This window comes from Pinus tabuliformis, chromosome X, assembly GCF_031772625.1.
Source record: "Pinus tabuliformis cultivar Carrire ecotype Pingquan chromosome X, CPIR1, whole genome shotgun sequence".
Lineage (NCBI taxonomy): Eukaryota > Viridiplantae > Streptophyta > Pinopsida > Pinales > Pinaceae > Pinus > Pinus tabuliformis.
The window spans coordinates 1724318096-1724340387 of NC_142308.1; the positions used below are offsets into that span (position 1 = coordinate 1724318096).

Consider the following 22292-nt stretch of genomic DNA (forward strand, 5'->3'; position numbering starts at 1 on the left):
TAGCAAAATAATTAATTTACCTTAGTCCTGAGACCTTTTAAAATTTGAATTTTAAAGGACCCACGAATTTTGTCTTTGGAAAATTTAAATTTACCTAGGACCTATAATTAATTAAATTTTTTGCTTAGGATTTTAATTAAATTTTTGACCAAAAAATTTAATTAATTAACCTATGAGGGGATAAATTATTTTTCCAACCCTCAAGACACTTTACATCATGATTTCATATTTTTTACATCTCAAGGGGGATAACCCATTTGCAAAAGACCCTCACAAACTACTCAATTCTGCGACACATATAATTCAACAGACCAAGCAATTTGTAATAAAATAACCTAACCAAATAGTTAGGATTATTCCCAAATCACTTTTACATAGACTTGATCTAGAACACTAGGACTCCCCTAAGATCCCAGTGACAAAATCCACTCCGGCTTTAGAGTAAGGCTGAAAGAAAACTCTGCCGACCATTCGAGAATGGATCGGTGAGACAAAAAACCTCCCGGAATGTAGATCGTCACCAGAAAATTGGGTTTACCTAGGCAATTACATACACGACACGGATCTGTTAAGATTATTTACAGTTTACACATGCAGAAAGGGCTTACAATATAACATGATGACCAGGTTGATGATGATAGTTGAACAACATGAACACGTCAATCAGGTGCTATCCCTTTTGCAAAAAAAAGGGGTGTACTGCTATGGGTCGTTGACACGTAATGGTCAACAAGAAGCATGATCTAAAGAAAAATGATCTCCTCCTCTTGATACAAGAAGGCATAAGACACACTAGATGAAATCAACATAATATGTCTTCACATGAAGTATGAAGTGGATGATCACAACTAAGAAACTCTGATTAAAAGCACTTGGGAATGGAAAAGGAAGGAAGAGATCGTGAGATGCAACCCTGATGAAGGTGTTCAATGTTAGTTTTTGGTAGCATCGGAAGTGCTCTAGCCTTGAAAATTAGATGAGAGGCTAAGGCACATGAGTTCTAAAGAACCCAGAAACCATTTGGTGAAATTCCACCTGGATTGTATTTTATTAAAATAATTAATATTTTTAATGGAGTTCCTACGTCTAAACTTAGGGAAATTAAAATATTAATGGGTATTAATCAAAATATAGGTGAGAATGATCTAGAAGGCGGATCAAGTCATGTTTTAATCTTAGCCATTGGTTAGAGACTTAATCTCGGCCGTTGAAGACTTAACATGAAAAGTATAAAATGGAGGCTTAAGGTTCAATTGAAAACACACCGAGAGAGATTGAGGAAATCAAATTTCTAAAGTGAGAAGTTCTCGGGATGAAAATTGATTAGGGAGATCTTGCAGCTAAGGGGCAGAGAGAATATGGGAGAAGGACTTTCTGGAAAATACAGAACGAAGAGGCAGAGAGAACTTGCAAAGAGGCAACACAATAGCCAGGAGAGCTAATCATGGGCCACTCTGGGACCACATAGTCCTGATGCAGAGCTAGAAGGGCCAGCGTAGAGCAGAAAAGCTGCATGTCACGCAAAATCCAGAACTGCCGGAAATGCCAAAACTGTCGGAACTGATGGGAACTACCAGAATTGCTCGGAACTACTGGAATAGTGGGGAGAGCTGACACAGAGAGTAGAGAAGCCGACACAGGGCCTACGCAGGGCTAGCACAGAAATAACCGGGGTTAGCCAGTCTTGTTCCGAATTAGCTGGAATTATGCCAAGTGAAGTGAGGTAAAACTCACTCAGATTTTCCGCCATTATTTTCTATGTAAATGATTGCTAGATGAGCATCCTAGATTGTATTAAGATATTTACTACCAATAATAAGAATCCTCAAATCTGTTGCACTAGTTTTCCCACATTGGGTTTTTCTAGGGACGATTGTCCAAAAACAAGTGTGTCAATGTGATTGTTCATATGTTGATGTTTCTCTTGCCGTTTAATTTTCAGTTCTAGTTTGTGAAGTCTGCAACTTAATTTATTTTGGTATTTACTGAAGTATTGGTAAATAACTTATCATAAATAAGTAGGAGAAATAAATCAATTATTGCAACAAATTTTCACATTCAACATCCAAAAGACTAAGAAGACTTAACTAGGAAATCTCTCGGAAAGATATGAAGACTCCGATGGAAAAAGATGAAGACTCTTGACAATAGATATCTTTGGGAGATGTGTCAACATGTATGCAGGATGCGGATACCTACAGAAAGATGTCATGGTGAAGATCCATCTCGAAAGATACAATTTGATTTAATGTTATGTTTTGATTTCCTGACTAATATTGGATAAGTTCATGCAGGGCTACTAGCACAAAAGTTGGAAGTACAAGTACAACTAGAATTCATGTGGTGGATGGAAATTCTTGAAAGAAACATGATGAAGAAGAAGTAGCCATATGACGAAGGTTCCAAATATGTATCAAGAAAGCCACTTTTCATGAAGAAAGGAATGACATGACAAACCAAGAAGGAAAGTGATGGATGGCTAATGCCCTACAAGGAAGAAGCTCAAATGAATTTCATGACATCAAGAAGAGAAGTTGATCAAGTAGCCGAAGCACCCACGAAAAAGAAGTTGCTTATGTATAGAAGAGTCCCTAGCTAAGAGGGAGCTCTGACAAGTTCCTGATTAAAAGGGAGCTTGGGCAAGTTTCTGATCAGAGGAAACTTGGGCATATCTTCCCCAATTGAAAGGGAGAGATAGACACAACATTCTTGTCTTCACTTTGGAAGAAAGAATGGAGGATTGGGTAATCATCTGGCATCTGATGCTCTTTGAGGATGTGTAGGGCATCCAAGAAAAGAGTAGGCAAGAGGACTGATATTCTTTGATAGCTGGGAATCCAAGATAAGAATAGTCCTAGAAGGTCATATTCTGTGAACACCCAGATGGGTATGTACCTTGAGAAACAATGATTAAGGTGTTTATAGTCATTGGTCTCGCCAACATTGTGCTCTGATCATAGGAGAGATAGAGTTGTCAGTCAAGGCCTTGCTATGGATACAATGTTGGTTACTATGATGCTATACAGATGGATTACCAATCCAATTCTTCTTATGAGAAATTCTTCAGATTGAAAATGACCAAGTACCATTATGAATACCTCCCTAGTTAAGAGGGAGTGTTGTAGAATGTAACTAGGTTCGGTCTTCATAATGACACGATCTTTGTAAATAATGTAATAAAGAGAACAAAATTATTTTTGTATGCCTTGTTGCATGGGTTTCATGAGAAAGAGGTTTATTTACTTAGTGGCTCCCATTGAGAGCCTTAGGATTTATTAGTGAAGTCAAAGAGTCAATGTCACATATGAAGAGCTCTTATTGAGCCTATGATTAATGTATTAAGTCCATAGAAATATGTAGAAGCCCTCCAAATGACAAGCACAATCCTCCTCTTTATGTCGGCCTGCAAAATGAATTAAATTCACTCATGTCGGCTCAAAGAAATAGACACAACTCTTCATGGATACACGTCGGCTTAATACAGAGGATAAACCACTATATATACCCAGCTAGGGTCAGTGCAGAAATGAAGTACAGGATCTCGCATGTCTCTGAGAATTTTGAAAAAAGTACAGGTACAGTAATTCGGATAAAAGTGCAGGAATACAATATCTCAGATAAGTACAGTGAGCACAATTCCCCTGCAACTTCGGGTGTAATGAGTGATTACAGTCTCCTCGATGGTACAGATCTTTGTGCAAGAAGAATCACAGTCACGTTCTTGATGATAAGGATCTCAGTAATACTCTCGGCATGCTTTCTAGACAGCCACAGTCTCGATATAGTTGTATCTCAGTATGGTATACATCCTAGACTTCGGTAAGATGGCAATCATGGTCTCAGTCATAATGAAGATAAGGTCATGATCAATATCCTGGTGCATGATGATGATCTCAGTGAAGATTGCAGCAATGATATAAGTGAAGGAGTAGCTATGGTGCAGCAGCAATGAACTCTTCGTTATGGTGAAATCCTCCATGAAGGTGCAGCAATGTAGATCTCGATAGTGCAATAATGATGATCTCAACAGTGACAAAGAAGAGGATTGATGTCTTGGTCTTGGAGTAGCATAGTAGGTCAAGGGTTATGGTCTTGGTATTCGTCAATTGGAATCTCTATAAGAAGAATTTTGTGCGGGTTTTCCTCTCCAAGAGGGAGAGGTTTTGGCCCTGGCAGAAAGCCAACATCTTGTGTTCTTATCTCTTTGTTTTTGGTGGCTATTTGATTAACTATGAAGACACACTCTAATAATAACAAGTGAAGAATATGCTAAGAAGAAAAATTAAAAACACCTCACAAATAGTTATCAAGCTAAGAAGAATCTCTCTAACTATAACTGCCCTAGATTCTTCAACAAAGGAAAATCTGAATTAATAGCTGCCATATTGCATTTTTCCAACACAATCCATATCTTAACAACGCTGCTTAGAACGTACACAACTTTGACAAACCCTAGTATCATTAGTTCAGGAAGAAACCCTAGCACAACATAGATAACCGTAATATCATCAAGCAACACAAATTCTCTGCATCCTTTGCACTAGCATCATATCAAGTCAAACCTTAGAATTACGCTCATCAATGACACGGTTAATATGCTCAAGAGTCAAATGCAAGCACAAAGAAAAATTGTATATGTGTTTCTTATATAAGATCTGTGTTTCATGATTTATGTGCACCAAGTTTTTTATTAGCTAAAAATTGTTAAAGTAACAAAATACTCATTCACCCCCCTGTCAGTATTTCCAACATACAATGGTGACGCCAAAAGTGAATTTGTGCATATATGTACCCCTGCTGAAAGAGAGGTAACATGTCCTAAATAATGTATCTAGGTGCAAATTCTTGGTGAATTTGACAAAACAAATACTTATTTGTATCACAAGTTGTCTATCATGTGTTTCATTGAACATGATTGAGTTTTCCTGAACATCACTGTTAACTGCTAACACATGAATATTCCCATGTCCAGAAAGCTTGATATGTTTAACTTACATCCTTTATAATTCAGGTGGTTTTGTTAAGCATGATCAACTATTGTTCATCGGTGATTACTTAACCAATGTTTCTGTGCAAACGTTATATAAACACCTCATGGTACTGCCTTCTCAAGATGAACTCACTCTTTTAATAAGTGGTATACATGATACTGCATAATGAAGGAATGACTTGTCAGTTAATAAGATAACAGGATTTCTTCCCAGGACAAATAAGAATTTCTAGCTCTAATTTGTATGTGCTTGGAAGATCAAGGGGATTCAACAACTTACTCTAGCCTCCTTTCATCTCTTCTCGTCTTCATGGACTTTTACCAAATATGTTTTATGTTACAAAAGGAATTGTAACAGTTCTGCAGATTATTAGTTTACTGTTAAATTCTTCTACATGCAATAGTGAGGGACCTTCCTTTATCTGTATAATGGATTTGAGTTCCCAGAGTTCAGCTGACATCACATGTTAAATTTCTGTTTGACCTGTTACTGAGTTCAGGGAGTTGTCCCAGCTAAAGGTTCTACCAGCCTGATAGAAAGGGAATCTGAGCTATTGTTGTTGAGGACAGAATATGGAAGTTATGTGTTGTTAAATATGCAGCAACTCCTGCAGCATAACCAACAAATGCAAATCCACTAACCTGTAGCAGAGGAGTACATTTCTTAGAAGATAGAAAAGAAATTCAGTGGAGTTCAAATTTCTAACTCCACAATAATACCATGATAACCTGTAAGATAAGATATGATAATTTTATGAATGTGCAAGGAATGACCACAATATTGGCACAATCATATGACAGAAGGAATTATAGGTAACAAGTTCTAATTTCTTATATCTAATGTGATGGAATTAATGAACAGTGTTTCAAAGAGATACCTTTCTCAAGTACCAGAAGAAATCAGCTTTCTCCATTCCCATAAAAGCAACTCCTGCTGCAGATCCAATGACGAGAATTGAACCTCCAGTTCCAGCACAGTATGCAATCAGTTGCCAAAGCTCTGAATCCATGGGAAACACTGATTTATCATACATTCCCATTGTAGCTGCTACCAATGGTACATTATCTATTACTGCTGATGCAAGACCTATAGAGAACGCAATCAGCTCCATGCTTGGGATGTGAGAATCAAGATAATTTGCCAATTCTTTAAGAATTCCAGCTGCCTCTAAACTGCAGAGCCAAAACCAGGAAAGATCCATTTATTAGTTCATTATTTTGAAAAGTGAAAACTAAACTGTATGTTTGGAAGCTCAAGATACAGCAGAAAAACAGTAACCTTTATAACAAATTTCATCATGATAACATAATTTATGTTACTCAATGCTGCCCCTCAGGTTCTGTATCATAATCCTCAAGTACTAATTGAGCTTTATAACAATTTTCAGCTGAACATAGCTGAGATTAGAGAAAGTGGGGTGTGCCCCACTTTTTAGCTCCAAATGCCAAATCAAATCACATTACAATAACACATGTGGACCTGTTAACCCCTAAATTTGCCTTCTGAAACTTTGCAGGGTTAAAGACCAGTGCATTTCATCAGGCTGGAGGTTCAGATACAGCTTTGCTTGGCTGGGGGTCAGTAATAGTCTTCAAGTCCGTAATAGTATCTTTCGTGCAGCCAGCCTCTTGGCTCTTTTGAAATAAAACTCTGTTTTTGATCCAATAAATTTCTCTGGTTTGTTTGATGTTTCAATGATATTTTGTGCAATTTACTAAGAGATATTTCAGCTATTTATTTTGGTAATTTACCCTTCAAATACACTTTATATCTACTCTATTTTTTCACACAAAAGACTGATCCGTAAAGGACCATTCCACATTAAACATTAAGATTTTTGTGAATTTCTTCGCGTTGATTTTTTTGTTGGCTACGGCCGATATTCAAGTTGGTCCCAAAAGATCAGGACAGCTCAGCCATAAAGACACCAATTTGGGCATCCTCAATCATTATATAAAGGCACTCGACCTCATCACTTGGAGACCAATTTGGACTATCAATCATCTTCTGATTTTCTATTCACATGTGCGAGTTAAGGAGGAGCTTCTGAGGCAGTTTTGACCAAGTCTATTTTGACCTGAGTTGACCAAATTTCAGAGGCACAGTTGATCAAAAGTCTGAGGCCAGTTGGCCGAATTTCAGAGGCACAGTTGACAGAAGTTTTGAGGCCAGTTGACCAAATTTTAGAGGCACATTAATCAAAATTCTAAGGCCAGTTGACTGAATTTCAGAGGCACAGTTGACCAATGTTTTGAGGCCAGTTCACCCAATTTCAGAAGCACAGTTGACCAATGTTCTGAGGCCAGTTGACAAAATTTCAGAGGCTGTTGACCGAATTTTGTGAGGTCAATGTGACTGAGCTCTCTGAGGCTTTGACCGAATCTGTTATGGGTAGTTTGACCAAGTTAATGACCAAGGTTTGACTTGTCGAATCTTGTGGTCTATTTGACTTATGAATATCAGAATGTAAATTTGCTGAATTGAAGAATTTCTCCTCGAAAATATTGCTGGGTTTTCTCCCAAGTTTGCGTTTCCCAAGTGAAAATTTGTGTCTCTTTGTGTGCCTCTTTATGATCCTATTGTCATTATTGCAATTATGATTGAATTTTCTGAAGTATAATTGCTTAATGATGTTCTAAATATGCTAAAGTAATAATAGGAAGTAATTATTCGTTTCAGAAAATTGTGCTGCTATATTAGTGTTTTCAAAATCAACATGGCATCAGAGCTTTGGTGAAAGAACAATCATTGAAAAGGAAGCCCTAGACAGAATTCTATAGCCCTAGTTCAAACCTTATACCAGCAAAGGACAAGTTAAAGGTGGTTTGTCTGAGATCAAGCTAAAGATTGAGGAAGGATTCTGGGCAGAAGGCCGGAGTCATGGTTACCTTGTCTCTGTGGAAGGACTGAAGTCCTAAAGAAATCAAGTCCTTGTTCCTAAGGGGGATCGAAGCCCTTATCCTCATCCAAGAGTAAATGATGCCAAGTAATCTTGCGAGTCGAGCTCTGTTTATGTCCAAAACAAAGTTTTGATCAAGATTGAAAAAGGGCCTATAACCGACCAAAAGTGGGTACCCCAAGGAGAAGTTTTCTCCTAATCATCTTCTTCCAGTGGGAAGTTAGCAACCCCTGACAGCCACTTTGTAGCCGATGTGTGCCATTTTATCTTAGCCACCTGCATCAGTTGTATGTTTCCTCTCCCATATGCCAGAAGGTGTGCAATACGATCCAACTAGCATGTTATTCATTATACAATCAGGTGCTTATGGTTGTTTTTCATTTGGGCATTTGGCATGGATTATCGGGTGACTTGGAAGAAGGAAGGGTTTTGACCGGGGTTTTGTTCCCTCACCTTAAATGGGGGGTTAATCTTCAATCCTAGTCCAGTGGGACCTCCCCTAATGGCCCATGGCTTTAAGAAGGGCACCACTTGGGAAATCCCGATTGAAATAGCATGGTCATTGTTACCACACAATCTAGCAAGCCTTGTTACCCACCACCAGTGGGTTGTTAGTTTTTTAGCATTAGATGTGTTCTAGCCATGAAATTTGGTAGAGAGGCTAGAATACATGAGATGTAATATCCCTGACCCGGAATATTCCTCAAACCCCAGCAAAACTCCAACCAAATACGTGCAAATGATATAATACCCCAAAAATGACGAAATAACAATAGTACAACATATAATAATGTAAACAGGAAATATAAGCAGATACTCAAGAAATGCAGCGTGAAATGCTAAGCCATTTTATTATACTGAGCAATAAAATGAGTACAAGAGGTGATCAAAAAGATGGCACCTCGACTTGCACAATGCAAGTGAAGAAATACTCTCAGAATAACAAAGAATGGCTTCTCTGCGTGGATGTTGTTGGAGCAGTATCGTGCCGCTTCTGCTGCTAGAAAACAAATGATGATTTGGGGCTGCTCCCCTCCTCAGAAAATGTTGAAACTCTGGAAACGGGCTCTACTCAAGAAACCCAAAAAAACCCAGAAAGCTTTCTTGGAATAGTCGACCCCCGAAAATCACCCCCTTGGGGATCTGCGCAGTTCCTCAATGCTCTACGCTGCCACTGAAGAAACCCCTCCAGGTTCTGCCTGAAACTCTGCCAAAAATCCTCCAATATGAAAGGGCTGATCCCCTGCTCAATCACCTAGAATAAATCCTCCTGCCAAAACCCCAATCAACCACTACTGCCAAAAAGAACTGCGTCCCTCTCCCAGTGCTACACAGTCCTCCAAAACGTTGGTGAAATTGCTGCTGAAATACTAATAAAACTACTGCTGAAATGCCAATGGAAATACCTTGCCCGAGTAGGCACTCGAAGTCTCCCGGGGCTAAGGGTGAGATCTCCGAACGGAGACACTCAATGCACTAAACAGTGCTGCAGACTAGCTAAACAGCCAACGTGCTCAGAAGTCGAAACGACTAGCTCAAAATGCACATAACTGAATGATCCAAAATGAGGGGGCTCCTCTCTCTTTTATAGCCTTTGCCTCTCTCAATCCCAAGGCTCACCTCTTCCTGCGTGGTTCCCCTCTTGCCACGCGTTCCTTCTCTCCTGCACAGTCTCTCCATGTGTCTGCGTGGGCTCCATTTCTGCGTTCCCTTTTGGCTCCCTTGGCTCCCCTTTAAGTCACAACGTTGTGCTACTAGGAAGTGAATTTTATTCTAAAAGTGAGTTATTTCCCTCGTCCTCACTTTTTATTTACAAATAACTATAGAAGGCAAAAATTGAACAAAATCGAATATTCCAATTAGCCATGGCTAATTAGGAATATTACAGTCTCCCCCGGCAAAATGTTGCTTGTCCTCAAGCAACTGAAGTGATGGATGCTGCAAGATCTTCTCACTCTCCCAAGTGGCATCCTCATCCGGCAAATTCTTCCACCTCACCAAGAATTCCCGAACCGTCCTGCTTCGCAGCTGCCTCTCCCTGGTATCAATGATAGCCTCCGGCTGCAATACCAAATGCCCCTCATCATCCATGGGTGGTAGCTCATCTGTCACTGTCACCTGCTGCCCCAATGCCTTTTTCAGGCATGATACATGAAAAACGTTATGAATCTTGCTGCCTTGGGGCAACTCCAACTCATATGCAACCTGTCCAACCCTGCGTATCACCCTGTACGGCCCATAAAAGCGGGGCTTGAGCTTCTCAGCCCCCTTTTGCTTTAGTGACGACTGTCGGTATGGCTGTAACCATAGGTAGACCATGTCCCCTACCTCGAACTATCTCTCCACCCGACCCCTGTCGGCATACAGCTTCTGCTGGTTCTGCGCTGTAGCCATGTTATCCTTGAGAGCTCAGAGAATATCCTGACTCCCTTGGATCCAAATCTTCGCTCTAGGAGCCTTGCTATCACCAAACATCAAGTCAGCAAAAGATAAAGGATGATACCCATATAAGGCATAGAATGGTGACATACCAATGGACATGTGATGTGAAGTATTGTAGTAGTACTCCCCTAGATGCAGCCACCTCAACCATGCTCATTGCTACCCACTGACATAGTTACGCAAGTAGCCTTCTAGCCACTTGTTAACTATCTCTTTTTGCCCATCCGTCTGTGGGTGATAACTGGTACTCGGTGTCAACTCCATCCCCACCAACCGGAAAAGCTCCTACCAAAACCCGCCCATGAAACGACTATTACTATCACTGACGATGGTCTTAGGAAGACCATGTAGCCTGAAAATCTCTCTGAAGAACAGCTCGGCCACCTGTGCTGCTGTATAGTGTGCGGATATGGCAAAAAAGTGTGCGTACTTCATCAGTCGATCAACGACAACAAAGATACAATCCTTGCCCTGTACCATGGGCAACCCTGTGATGAAGTCCATCGAAATACTCTCCCATTTCCCCTCTGGAATGGGAAGAGGCTGTAATAATCCCGTGGGATGGTTCATCTCTCCCTTGTTCCTCTGGCAAACATCGGACTCCTGAATGTGCTGGAGTACGTCCTCCTTGAGGCCCTTCCATGAGAACCTCTCCCTAATGGCCCTATAGGTTTTGGTAAACCCCTGATGTCCTGCCAATGGTGAATCATGTGATGCCTGGAGTATCTTCTTCTTGAGCTGAGACCCCTCAGTCAAGAAGATCCGGTCCCTGTAATAGATGATCTCATCGACCACCCTGTACCTGTCATCTGCCACCTGCCCATCCAGAACCTCACATGCAAACCTGTCCTTGGAGTACTCTACTAAGAGTCGAGCCCTCCAATCTGTATCCAAGCTCATAAGAGACAACGTGGCTGGTCTATGTGAAAGGGCATCTGCTACCACATTGTTCTTACCCTTGACATACTCAATGTCAAAGTCATATGCTTGGATCTTGCTGATCCACTTCTGCTGCCTCTCCTGTAGCTGCTTCTGCTCCAAGAAGAACTTGAGGCTATTGTGATCCGTCCTCACCCTGAACCTGTTACCCACCAAATACTACCAGTACTTAGCCATTGCATGCATGATGGCCAGCATCTCCTTGTCGTATATAGAATACAACCTCTTGTGCGGAAGGAGCTTCCGGCTCTCAAAGGCTATAGGGTGACCTCCTTGCATCAACACTACGCCAATCCCCTCTCCCGACACATCACACTCCAAAACAAATGGCTGCGTAAAATCTGGCAACGCAAGCACTGGGCAGCTGCTCATAACCTCCTTGAGCCTATCAAAGGCTCGCTGCGCTGTATCCGACCAACTGAATGCCCCTTCCTCATCAAATCTGTCAGGGGTGCAGCAAGCTGCAAGAAACCTTTGACGAACTTCAGATAGTAAGTACAAATGCCAATGAATCCTCGAAGTTCCGTCACATTTCTCGGCTCTGACCATTCTCTGATGGCCCTGATCTTCTCCTCGTGGACTCTCACTCCATCCACCCCTATGATGTGTCCCAAATACAACATCTCTGTCAACCCAAACTCACACTTGGAGAGTTTGGCATAGAATTACTGCTCTTGTAAGATACGCAATACCGTCTCAATGTGCTGGAGATGCTCCTCCCAAGTCCAACTGTAAATGAAAATGTCATCAAAGAATACCAACACAAACTTCCTCAAGTGACTACGGAAGATGTGATTCATGCAGGACTGAAATGTAGCGAGGGCATTGGTTAGCCCAAAAGGAATCACCAAGAACTCAAAGTGCCCATAGTGACACCTGAAGGCGGTCTTGAGAATGTCCTGCTCCCTCACGTGAATCTGATGGTACCCAGATCTCAAATCAATCTTTGAGAAGAATCATGCTCCCCTCAACTCATCCATCAACTCATCGATCCTGGGTATGGGGTACCTGTTCTTCAGGGTCTTCTTGTTCAGGGCCCTGTAGTCAATGCACATCCTCAATGTACCATCCTTCTTCTTCACCAACACCACAGAAGAAGCAAAAGGACTCGTGCTTGGTCGAATATGCCCAAGAGCCAGCAACTCCTGGATAGCCCACTCAATCTCATCTCGATAGGCCTTGGGTTGCCTATAGGGGGTGGTGATCACTGCCTGTATGCCCTGCTCAAGCTCGATGGTGTGCTCAAACCCCCGATCCGGTGGCTGTCCTGGTGGAATCTCCCCAAACACTATGGCATACCAATCAAGGATGGACTGTATCTCTAGATGTACCGTCTGCCCTGTAGTCCCTGCCTCTGATGCACGCAGCTCCATTGCCCACTCTATGTCTCCCTTCCGGAAGGCTGCCTCCATCCGATGAGCCGACACAGTCTGAGGCGGATATGTGTGTTGTCCATGTATCTTCTCATGCCTCCCTGTCTTCTCATCATCTCACTCCATCTCTAGGGTCTTCCAATCCGTCGTGACCTTCCCTAGAGTGATAAGCCACTGAACACCCAATATCATGTTGGTGTTTGGGATATCGACCACAAAAAAGCGGTCGGTCAATGTGTAGGTGCCCATCGTCACTGAAAGCTCTGGACAGTGTTGCACGAAGCGCCCCCCCCGGTTCCAAGCCCTGAAGCGCGTCCCGTACGGAAGCGCCTAGGAAGCTTGGCCGGAAGCGCGCTTCCGAAATTTTTAGACGCTTCCTGGAAATTTGGAAGCGTTGGCGCTTCTGAAGCGCCGAAGCGCGCTTCGTATGGCGCTTCCCAGATGCTTCCCAGACGCTTCCGTACGCTTCCAGAAAAGCTTCCGGAAAAGCATTTAGAAAATCGTTTTTTTTTTCAATTTTTTTTTAAATTTTAGGTGAGTTTGCTTGTTGGGGGTGGGTCCACCTTGGGTTAGGGTGACAAATGAAAGCAAAAAAAAATATAAATATAGCAGATGCTCCCTCGTGGTAATGTTAAATTCTTAAAGTAAAAGTGACATTCTCCTTTATTTTTCATTTTCATCCTTTTACTTAAATTTTTAACATTACCATGAAATGACTCAGAATGTTTGAGAGTGGTTCCAGCCTCATTGGACTTCATATGGAGAAAATAGAATTTCATATCCTATTCAAAATTCAGCAGACTTAACAGTTTTCAGGTATTCAGGATCAATGGGATTGTGGCATTTCATTAGATTATATCAAGTATGAAGGTATGCGATTAGCATTTAATCAAGAGCACCAAGCCCTATATGTACCCTGGTGTTGGTGGTGTTAATTGTTGAACTCCTTTGTCACGCGGCACGCCCTTAGCAAAAAATTACCTTTCAATCAAGTCAAAATCATCGATCAAACATGTTAAGCTTTTTCTACCATATTTTAAGTCTTGAATTAGGTAGTTTGATCAAAATTGGGCAATGTTGACTAATATCCCTAGACAATCGAGGTAGAGGCAAAGGCTAGACAAGAGGAGAAGAATCTAGATTCTAGATCATTAATGTACAATGGATGTTATATCTATCTTGATTTATGCAAAAATATGCATGTTTTCATGTCTTCTACAATTAATTTGGTATTTGGGATGTTTGTTTTGAGTATAAATGCAAAAAAATATTAAAAACATATATATATAGCAGACGCTTCCGTGGACGCTTCGCTTCCTAGATTTTTGGAAAATGATGCTTCGGCGTCCCCGCTTCCAAAAAACGCTTCCGCTTCGCTCCTGCTTCGTGCAACATTGGCTCTGGAACATAACAAGCACACGTCATGGTCTGATCTCTTGGGACCAAGACTGAAAACCCATCGAAGCTCTCAGTCTGAATACCTCTCCGCTCAACCATCTGTGCATCAATGAAGTTGTGGGTTGCCCCACTGTCAACCAAAATTGATACTCGCTGGCCACGTACTGTCCCTCGTACGCGTAGCGTCAGATACTTGGGAACTCCTTGCAATACTGCAAGGGCCCCTCCGGTGGGTGCAAAAGATGCACCACCTGCTGCTGGCGGTGGAGGTGGCAAAGGTCCCTGTATGGCATGGCTATCTCCTGCCTCCACATCATCCTCGTCATCCTTTTCTCCATTGCTCTTGGAGAAGACCTCAACAAAACGTGTTTTGCCAACGGCACACCTATGTCCCGGTGCCCACGGCTCCTGACATGTGAAGCACAACCACTTCTTCTTCAGCACCCTCCTGATATCGTCCTCAATCTGTACTCGTCCTGGATTCCCCTTTGGAGGTGGAATCCTCACATCCTTCCCCTTAGAATGAAAAAGTTGTCTTTGGGGGTAAGGTGTCCGGGTCCTAGGTAAGATATCCTGTAAGTCTCGGGTCCTGCTGATAGCGTCCTGGAGTGTGGCTGGTCTAGTGGATCGGAGTAGACCCCGAAGTGGCTCTGCTAACCCCTCAACATACATATAGACCCTCCGTGCCTTGGATAGGTCTGGTACCATCAAGGAGACCCTCAAGAAATCTGCAATGTAGGTCTCTAGGCTCCCTGTCTGTTTGAGCCTCGTCAGCTCAACAAAATGTTGCTCTGGATCCCTCCCATCAAATCACTCCCTCAATCTCCTGGTAAACTCCACATATGTCGTCACTGTAGAGTGCCCGAATGTAACCATCCCGTGAAACCACCAATCCTGAGCCTCACCATCCAAATGCAATGTTGCCACCTTGATGGCTTCTGCCTCCGACATCTGGTTATGCCTCCAACATCTGGTTAAGTTGGAAATAAATGTCCAGCTTCTCCACCCAAGACTTCGCCAAACTGTTTGATGAACCATCAAACGTAGGCAAGTGGAATCTACTCACTGCACGGTGGGTGTCACCATCATGGTAATGCCGGTACCCTCTGTGATGATTGCGGAGTTTGTTATCCCGTTGGAGCTTAACAAAGTCTCTGAATGAGAGGGCTTCCCTGAACTCCTGCCCATTGGCCTAGTACTCTGCAAAATAATCGCCCATATGTCCGGGCTCTGCCTCTTGCAGGGTTACAGCCCCCATGTCTGCTCCTAAGAAAGTGGGCATGGTAGAGTGTGTAGGGGCATGTGAGGCCACCTGCTGCGCAGTATCACACTGCTCTGGCAAATGGTGAGATGCGCCCAATCCCTCACCAACCTGAAAAAACCCGTGGGCTCTCATGTTGTCTAGCCTCTACTGCCGTGAATCTCTGCCCCATCACCTTAATCTGCCTCGACAGATCCTGTACTAATTTGAGGAGCATATCCGCAAATTTCTTCCCGTCCTCGTCTGCCATCTGCTCTGTGTCCACTACTGGCTCCTCCTGTTCTGCGTCCACCACAGGAACACAGTCTCCCTCCCCGTAGGTATTCTCCAACCTACGTCCATTGTTTCTATATCTCCTACCTCTGTAACAGATGTAGAGTTTTTCCCCCGGTGTCATAGATTGCTAGCTCCACAGGCTGAGCTAGATCTATGCTCTGATACCACTATAATATCCCTAACCCGGAATATTCCTCAAACCCCAGCAAAACTCCAACCAAATACGTGCAAATGATATAATACCCAAAAAATGACGAAATAACAGTAGTACAACATATAATAATGTAAACAGGAAATATAAGCAGATACTCAAGAAACGCAGCGTGACATGCTAAGCCATTTTATTATACTGAGCAATAAAATGAGTACAGGAGGTGATCAGAAAGATGGCACCTCGACTTGCACAATGCAAGTGAAGAAATACTCTCAGAATAACAAAGAATGGCCTCTTTGCGTGGATGCTGCTAGAGAACTGTTGTGCTGCTGCTGCTAGAAAACAAATGATGATTTGGGGCTGCTGCCCTCCTCAGAAAATGCTGAAACTTTGGAAATGGGCTCTACTGAAGAAACCCAGAAAGCTTTCCTGTAATAGCCAACCCCCGAAAATCACCCCCTTGGGGATCTGCGCAGTTCCTCAATGCTCTGCGCTGCCACTGAAGAAACCCCTCTAGGCTCTGCTTGAAACTATGCCAAAAATCCTCCAATATGTAAGAGCTGGTCCCCTGCTCAATCACCCAGCATAAATCCTCCTGCCAAAACCCCAATCCAACACTACTGCCAAAAAGAACTGCGTCCCTCTCCCAATGCTGCACAGTCCTCCAAAACGCTGGTGAAACTACTGCTGAAATACTAATAAAACTACTGCTGAAATGCCAATGGAAATACCTTGCCCGAGTAGGCACTCGAAGTCCCCCGGGGCTAAGGGTGAGATCTCCGAATGGAGACACTCAATGCACTAAACAGTGCTGCAGACTAGCTAAACAGCCAGTGTGCTCAAAAGTCGAAACGACTCGCTCAAAATGCACATAACTGAATGATCCAAAATGAGGGGGCTCCTCTCTCTTTTATAGCCTTTGCCTCCCTCAATTCCAAGGCTCACCTCTTCCTGCGTGGTTCCCCTCGCCACGTGTTCCTTCCCTCCTGCGCAGTCTCTCCATGTGTCTGCGTGGGCTCCATTTCTGTGTCCCCTTTTGGCCCCCTTGGCTCCCCTTTAAGTCACAACGTTGTGCTACTAGGAAGTGAATTTTATTCTAAAAGTGAGTTATGTCCCTCGTCCTCACTTTTTATTTACAAATAACTATAGAAGGCAAAAATTGAACAAAATCGAATCTTCCAATTAGCCATGGCTAATTAGGAATATTACATGAGATCTCCAAGACCCATAATTTGTTTATGGAAATTCCGCCTAGAAGTGACTTAATTACATTATTAACAAATTTTTTAATGTTTCCAAAGAAAACTTACGAAAACTGGTTAATTAATCAGTATTAATTAAGTCAAGATGAGAATTATCTAGAAACTCACACAAATCAATTCCAAGATGATCCTAGCCATCGATTAAGTTTTATTCTTGGCCATTGGAACTCCAACAATGGATTATAAGATGAAGTCTATGGGCACTTGGAGAATACATTTGAGAACACCATAAATTCGTTTTCCTTGCCAGATCGATTTCCAGAGTAGTAGTAGTCAGCTATCAGATAGCCAGAGATTGAAGCAGTGAGTAAGGGGCAGAGACAATGAGTCTGGAGAAAGTTTTCCAGATCCGGAGAGGCAACAACAAGAGGGCTGAGTTATTCCCAGTGAGACAGCACAGAGGACTACGTAGTTGCTTCAGATTGGCAATTCGATTTAGCTGGAGAGAAATTCGTTCTCAGTTCCATAGGTTGGGCAGAAGTTCCAGAGTGTCAGAGAGACGATTTCCTCAACAAAGGCAGGCAAAACGACTTCATCAGAGACTCGTTGGAGGCTTGACGTCATAGAGACTGCACAAAGCAACGCAAAGGGTCTAGAAGGCCAAGTTTTATGAAGGCAAGTTGTGTCGGGATTGCTTGTGGAGTAAGGGTAATTCCCTTCAATAATTTTGCCCAAATTTTCTTGTTATGGATTTCCAGTTTTAGGCATCCAGATTGTACTAAGATTTTCACTGTTGCGTAATAAAATAAAACCCTCATCTGCTACACCGGTTTTCCCACATTATGTTTTTCTGGGGACTTTTGTCCAAAAACAACGGTGTTATTTTTATGTGTGTACTAGTATTTTCTCATTTCCAACGTTATTTATTTTCCGTAGTTTTATTTGTGAAGGTTGCATTGTGTTTATTTTGATGTTGTCGTAGCAATAAATTGAATAATTAATTTATCAGTTAGAAGAAATAATACCATTTACTGCAATAGGATTCCGGTTTACGGAATTTTCACATGTTATCAGAGCGCCAGTGATCAATCGAAAGCTCAGAATTGAAGGAAAGAATTTCGCTGCTTGGAAGGAGTAGCAGGTCAAAATTCTTGTGGTAGCGCAGTTCATTGCCAGGGAGGCTGAGTTGCTTGGGGAAGTTCGATTTTTTCAGTGCAGGAAGCAGAAAAATTTCAAATCTCCCAGATCAGTGATTCTAGCAGGTAGAGGGAGCTGCAGCAACTCGGTTCTTCGCTGAGAAGATTCTTGGTTGGATGTAGAGGGTTTTGTTGCAGGTTGCAGAAGCAGAAGTAGCGTTGGGTGGAAGAGAAAAGCACATATAGCAGAGGGAAAAGTTTCCTCAAGGAACTTCGAGTCTTGCAAGTTCGAATTTCCAGTTGCAGATTGGCAGTAGCAGCTAGCAGAGCCACACATTCTAGAAGGGAGTGCGAATAGCAGAGCAGTAGCCAAGCAGCGGGAAAGAGGGATATTTTCAAGTTTACTTTCCCAACTTTTGAGTTTTGCGGATTTTGTAGCTTTGCAGAGATGGCCATACGAGATTGCCAAAGGTGGCCTTGCAAGTTAGCCAAAATGTAGATCTGGGCAACAAATCGACTTCTAGTTGCCAAAGATAGGTACCAAAGGAAGTGCGAGTTGTATAGTGCAGGGTGCAAAGCGAAGAAAGGTCCCAGTAAGGGACAAGGCTCAAAAAGAGATAATGGGGTACTAGATCCATAAGGAGTATGAGACTCCAGTGTGCTAGATAGGCAGGGTCCTTAAGGAGTCCACCTCATAGATCAATACCTAGCTACAAGGGCCCACAATATATAGTAGCAGGATGGATCGATGGTAGTTGATGCAATTAGTACCAAAGTGACAGTTGCAGACTAGTAGCAGTCAGATGCTAAGGAAAGCAATGCAATGTTGACAACAGAGCAGGTGGCTCAGTGCAGAGTTGGCAGCAGTGCAAATTCTTTAGTGATAGTGCAGATGCTAGTAGTAGTCATAGACTCTGAAGACAAAGGCATCATACTAAATGTTATCACTCAGATGTTTTCCCTGGAAGATATCAAAGAAGGAATTTTCCAAGGTGACCACAAACCTAATCTTTTAGAATCAGGTTCTAGCCAACCTAAGTCCAGAGACGTCTCTCTCTTTAAAATTTAAATTTGTTTTGGCTAGATTTCAGGCTAGTTATTTGTGCTCGTGATGTTTTGTTTTGATTGGGTGGTGGGATTAAGAAAACAAATGGGCAGAGCAAGTTTTCAGACCATTGGGCTATCGAGTCAATCAAGATTGGCTTAACTAGATCTGATCAATCACTAAGGTAGGAGTCCACAAGGCAAGCTAGCACAGCAAAAAGCAAATCTGCAGGTTCCAATGGATGAAGTAGTCCTAACCAGGGCAAAGGGTAATGAATAATCCTTAACCGGGATCAAGATGAAGAAAGGAAGGATGATCAGTAGCAAAGGGCAATGAAGAATCCTTTACTATGGACCAAAGGGGCGGGGGGTGGGGTAAACTACGGAAGTAAGGGAGCAATTAAGAATTCCCAGACCAAGATAGTTTAGTAGAAAACATATAGAAAGTAAACAGTTAAAACAGAGAGCACTTAAGCTAATTCTGAGATATCATTCCTTGTTTACTTTACAAATTTTACAAGAGACATATGAATATTCATAACATGAAGAGAAAACAATATTTAAACACGTAAATATAATACTTATTTGTTCCAACTGTGCACAAGAATCCAGTGAAATGTCCTTAGCTTTATTTCATATCCAGTAAAACCAATCCAGTCTTGAGTGCAATAGCTCCTTGGCTCAATATAAAATGTCTACAAAAATGTATCTTAATCCACCCTAATTACTTCAATTTGTGAAGTATTTATACAAAAAATGTTGCGAAAATATCTCATAACCATATGAGAATTATTCTAGGAAACGAAAATATCTTTAGCATGAAAATAGAGACAGATGGAGAACTGTCTTCTTGTTGTCCCTTTTATTGTGACTGTGCTCGCTGTTGTAATTCGGATTTGGCTCTTTTAGTTGCTTGATGCTTGTGTGCTGGATTCACTTTTTATCTTCTCCCTTCTAATACTCTTTACCTGTTCTGCTTTGACTCTGTCTTACCTGTTTCACCTAGCAACAATGTTTTACCATCTAGATTTACTGCAGTAACTTTATAGTAAATCGGTCAGATTTGTCCACCATTCACTATCAGGTAACTTCATCCTTATCATTTTCCTGTATATCTCGTCATCTTCTGTATACTTAGAAAAATTTGGTCTACTGGTAAACAGGTGTTTTACCTCATGCTCTATGTAAAACAGATTTTCCAAACTGTCATATAGTACCTTTCCAGTGGGCAGAGCTTTTACTCCTGAGGTACTAGCTTGGCTTCTGGCTAGCTTGTTGAGCCTTTCAATGTAATCATCTTGAGTCATTAGCTTGTCATTTATTACCATAGGACTGGGAAGTCCTTTTCCTCTTAAAATTCCATACTTTGTCATAAAACTGTCGATGTCTGCTTGAATGCTTTGATAATTTTTCTCTAAATTGAGCATCAGGTTCCTTTTGGTGAGAACCTTCTTTATTTCTATGATGGTTGCCATTCTATCCTCTATTTCTAGTTCATCCAGTTGGTACCTATTTATGCTGTTCAAAAATGTTATTAATTGGTTGGCCTCTTCAAGCTTCTCTCCCAATTCTTCCCTTGTCTTGTGGACTGCTTCTGTAGCTGCTTTTACTAGTTCAGTTTGTTCAAAAATAATTTGAATAGATGGCCAAACATCATTGATGGAATCAATGATGCTGGCCCAAAGAATTTCCTTCATATCTCCAAGCGGTTCTTGCAATGTTAAGTCCTTTTCAAGGACTTTTATCCTTTCTACCATTCTTTGGTTCTTCTAAACTTCTTCCTTCTGTTGTATCTATGAAAGTTTATAATCAGTCTCTAAACTTGACACTTTTTATTTAAGTTTCTTAAGCTCAGTAGCCTGGATGCTCATTTCCTCCATGGCCTTTACCAATTCATTTGTTTTCTCTGTGGAAGTACCTGTGCTTGTAGATGCCTCTGTGCCTGCTGATGTACCTGTAATTGGAAAAGCTGTAGCTAGTGGAAGTGTGGGTGCTAAGGCAGCAACCAATGTGGAGGGTACTGCTGTAGAGACTGTAGGAATTACAGTCTGAGGAGTGGTGGCAAACTCACTCTGCTTAGACTGTATCAAGTTATCTAGTTCTTTCTCTGTCTCTTTCAATTGCTCATTCAGCTTTAGGACTAAGTCCATAAGCTCTCCCTCCTTCTGTGTCTCCAACACTTCAGCTGTCTGAGGATGATGTAATGAGGGAATTTTGAGTTGTTTCTTTAGTGCAGCTATGTCATCATTTTTCTTCTTGATAAGCTTTTCTGTAGCTTTCACATCCTTGGGATCATGTCCTAGTTCTATGACCAAGTCCTCTAAGGACTTTATTCTGGTGTCCTTGGCCTGTGAAAAGGCCTTCTCCAACTGGAATTGTGCCGATATGTTATTTAGCGAATTCTGGAGCTGGTGGACTGTAATTGCCTTGTTGGTCAAGGTGGAGTAAACCATTTCACCAGTCTGCGTGTGTAGTTCTATTTGGTCAATAGGATGGATATCTTTTGCCAACACTTCAAAGTCCGTTTTCAGATAATCTGCCATTGATTTGGGTTGCTGTGTAGTTGGCTTCAAGAAACTCATCTGCAACTTACCTTCCTTTATGTCAAAGGCTGACATTAGCCTTGTTTGATTGGTTGGAGCCATTTTAAGGTGGTGTGCATAACTTTTAGCCTTTAATCTTTCATTCCTGGCCTTGATTTCTTTGTATTTCTCTTTTAAGTCCTGGCTCTGGCCACTTGGAGCTCTAAAGGAGGATACTTCCACACTGCTGTCTCTCCAACATTTGAGCCTGTGAGGTGAAAGGTTCTTGTGTACCTCCTGAAGGAGTGGTTTGCCTGCTTTATGCTCCTGTAGTTCCTGCTGTCTCTTCAGTATACTCCTGCTCTGAAAATGGGTTCAACCTTTTCCTCTTGACAGAGGTTTGGGCAACAAGTCTACTAGAAGGAGTGACCTCCTCCCTATCTCTTTTAAGATTCCTCTCCTCATTTAGAGGAGTTTGTAAAACAGGAGGATTTCTCATGCTTTGTTCTGGTTGAGCAAATTCTTCTGAAATCTCAAGCAGTTCTGATTCTTCTGGCTGCTCTGATGGTTGCTGCTCTGATGGCCCTGGTTGCCTTTGAGATTGATTTTCTTCTGGCACCTATACAAATGAATCCTCATCAAGTCTTCTATCTAA

The 22292-nt window shown here is 41.9% G+C and overlaps 1 protein-coding gene across 3 annotated transcripts in view; it reads right to left on the bottom strand.

Annotated features, from left to right (window-relative positions):
• Positions 1–4698: 4698 nt before the first annotated feature.
• The window catches only part of LOC149146664 (sodium/proton antiporter 2-like), a 287524-nt gene continuing 269930 nt past the window's right edge, over positions 4699–22292 (bottom strand). Inside the window, exons 9-11 of one of the 3 annotated variants that reach the window (XR_016264588.1) lie at positions 5869–6163; positions 5271–5632; positions 4699–5149 (exon numbers count right to left, since the gene is read on the bottom strand). Coding sequence is in view for 2 of the 3 variants with exons in the window: in XM_089448761.1 (XP_089304887.1) it covers positions 5513–5632; positions 5869–6163 (415 nt within the window). In the remaining variant the exon portion in view is untranslated. Of the gene's footprint in view, positions 5720–5868; positions 6164–22292 lie in introns of all 3 variants that reach the window. The other 2 variants (XM_089448761.1, XM_089448762.1) reach the window with 2 other exon arrangements.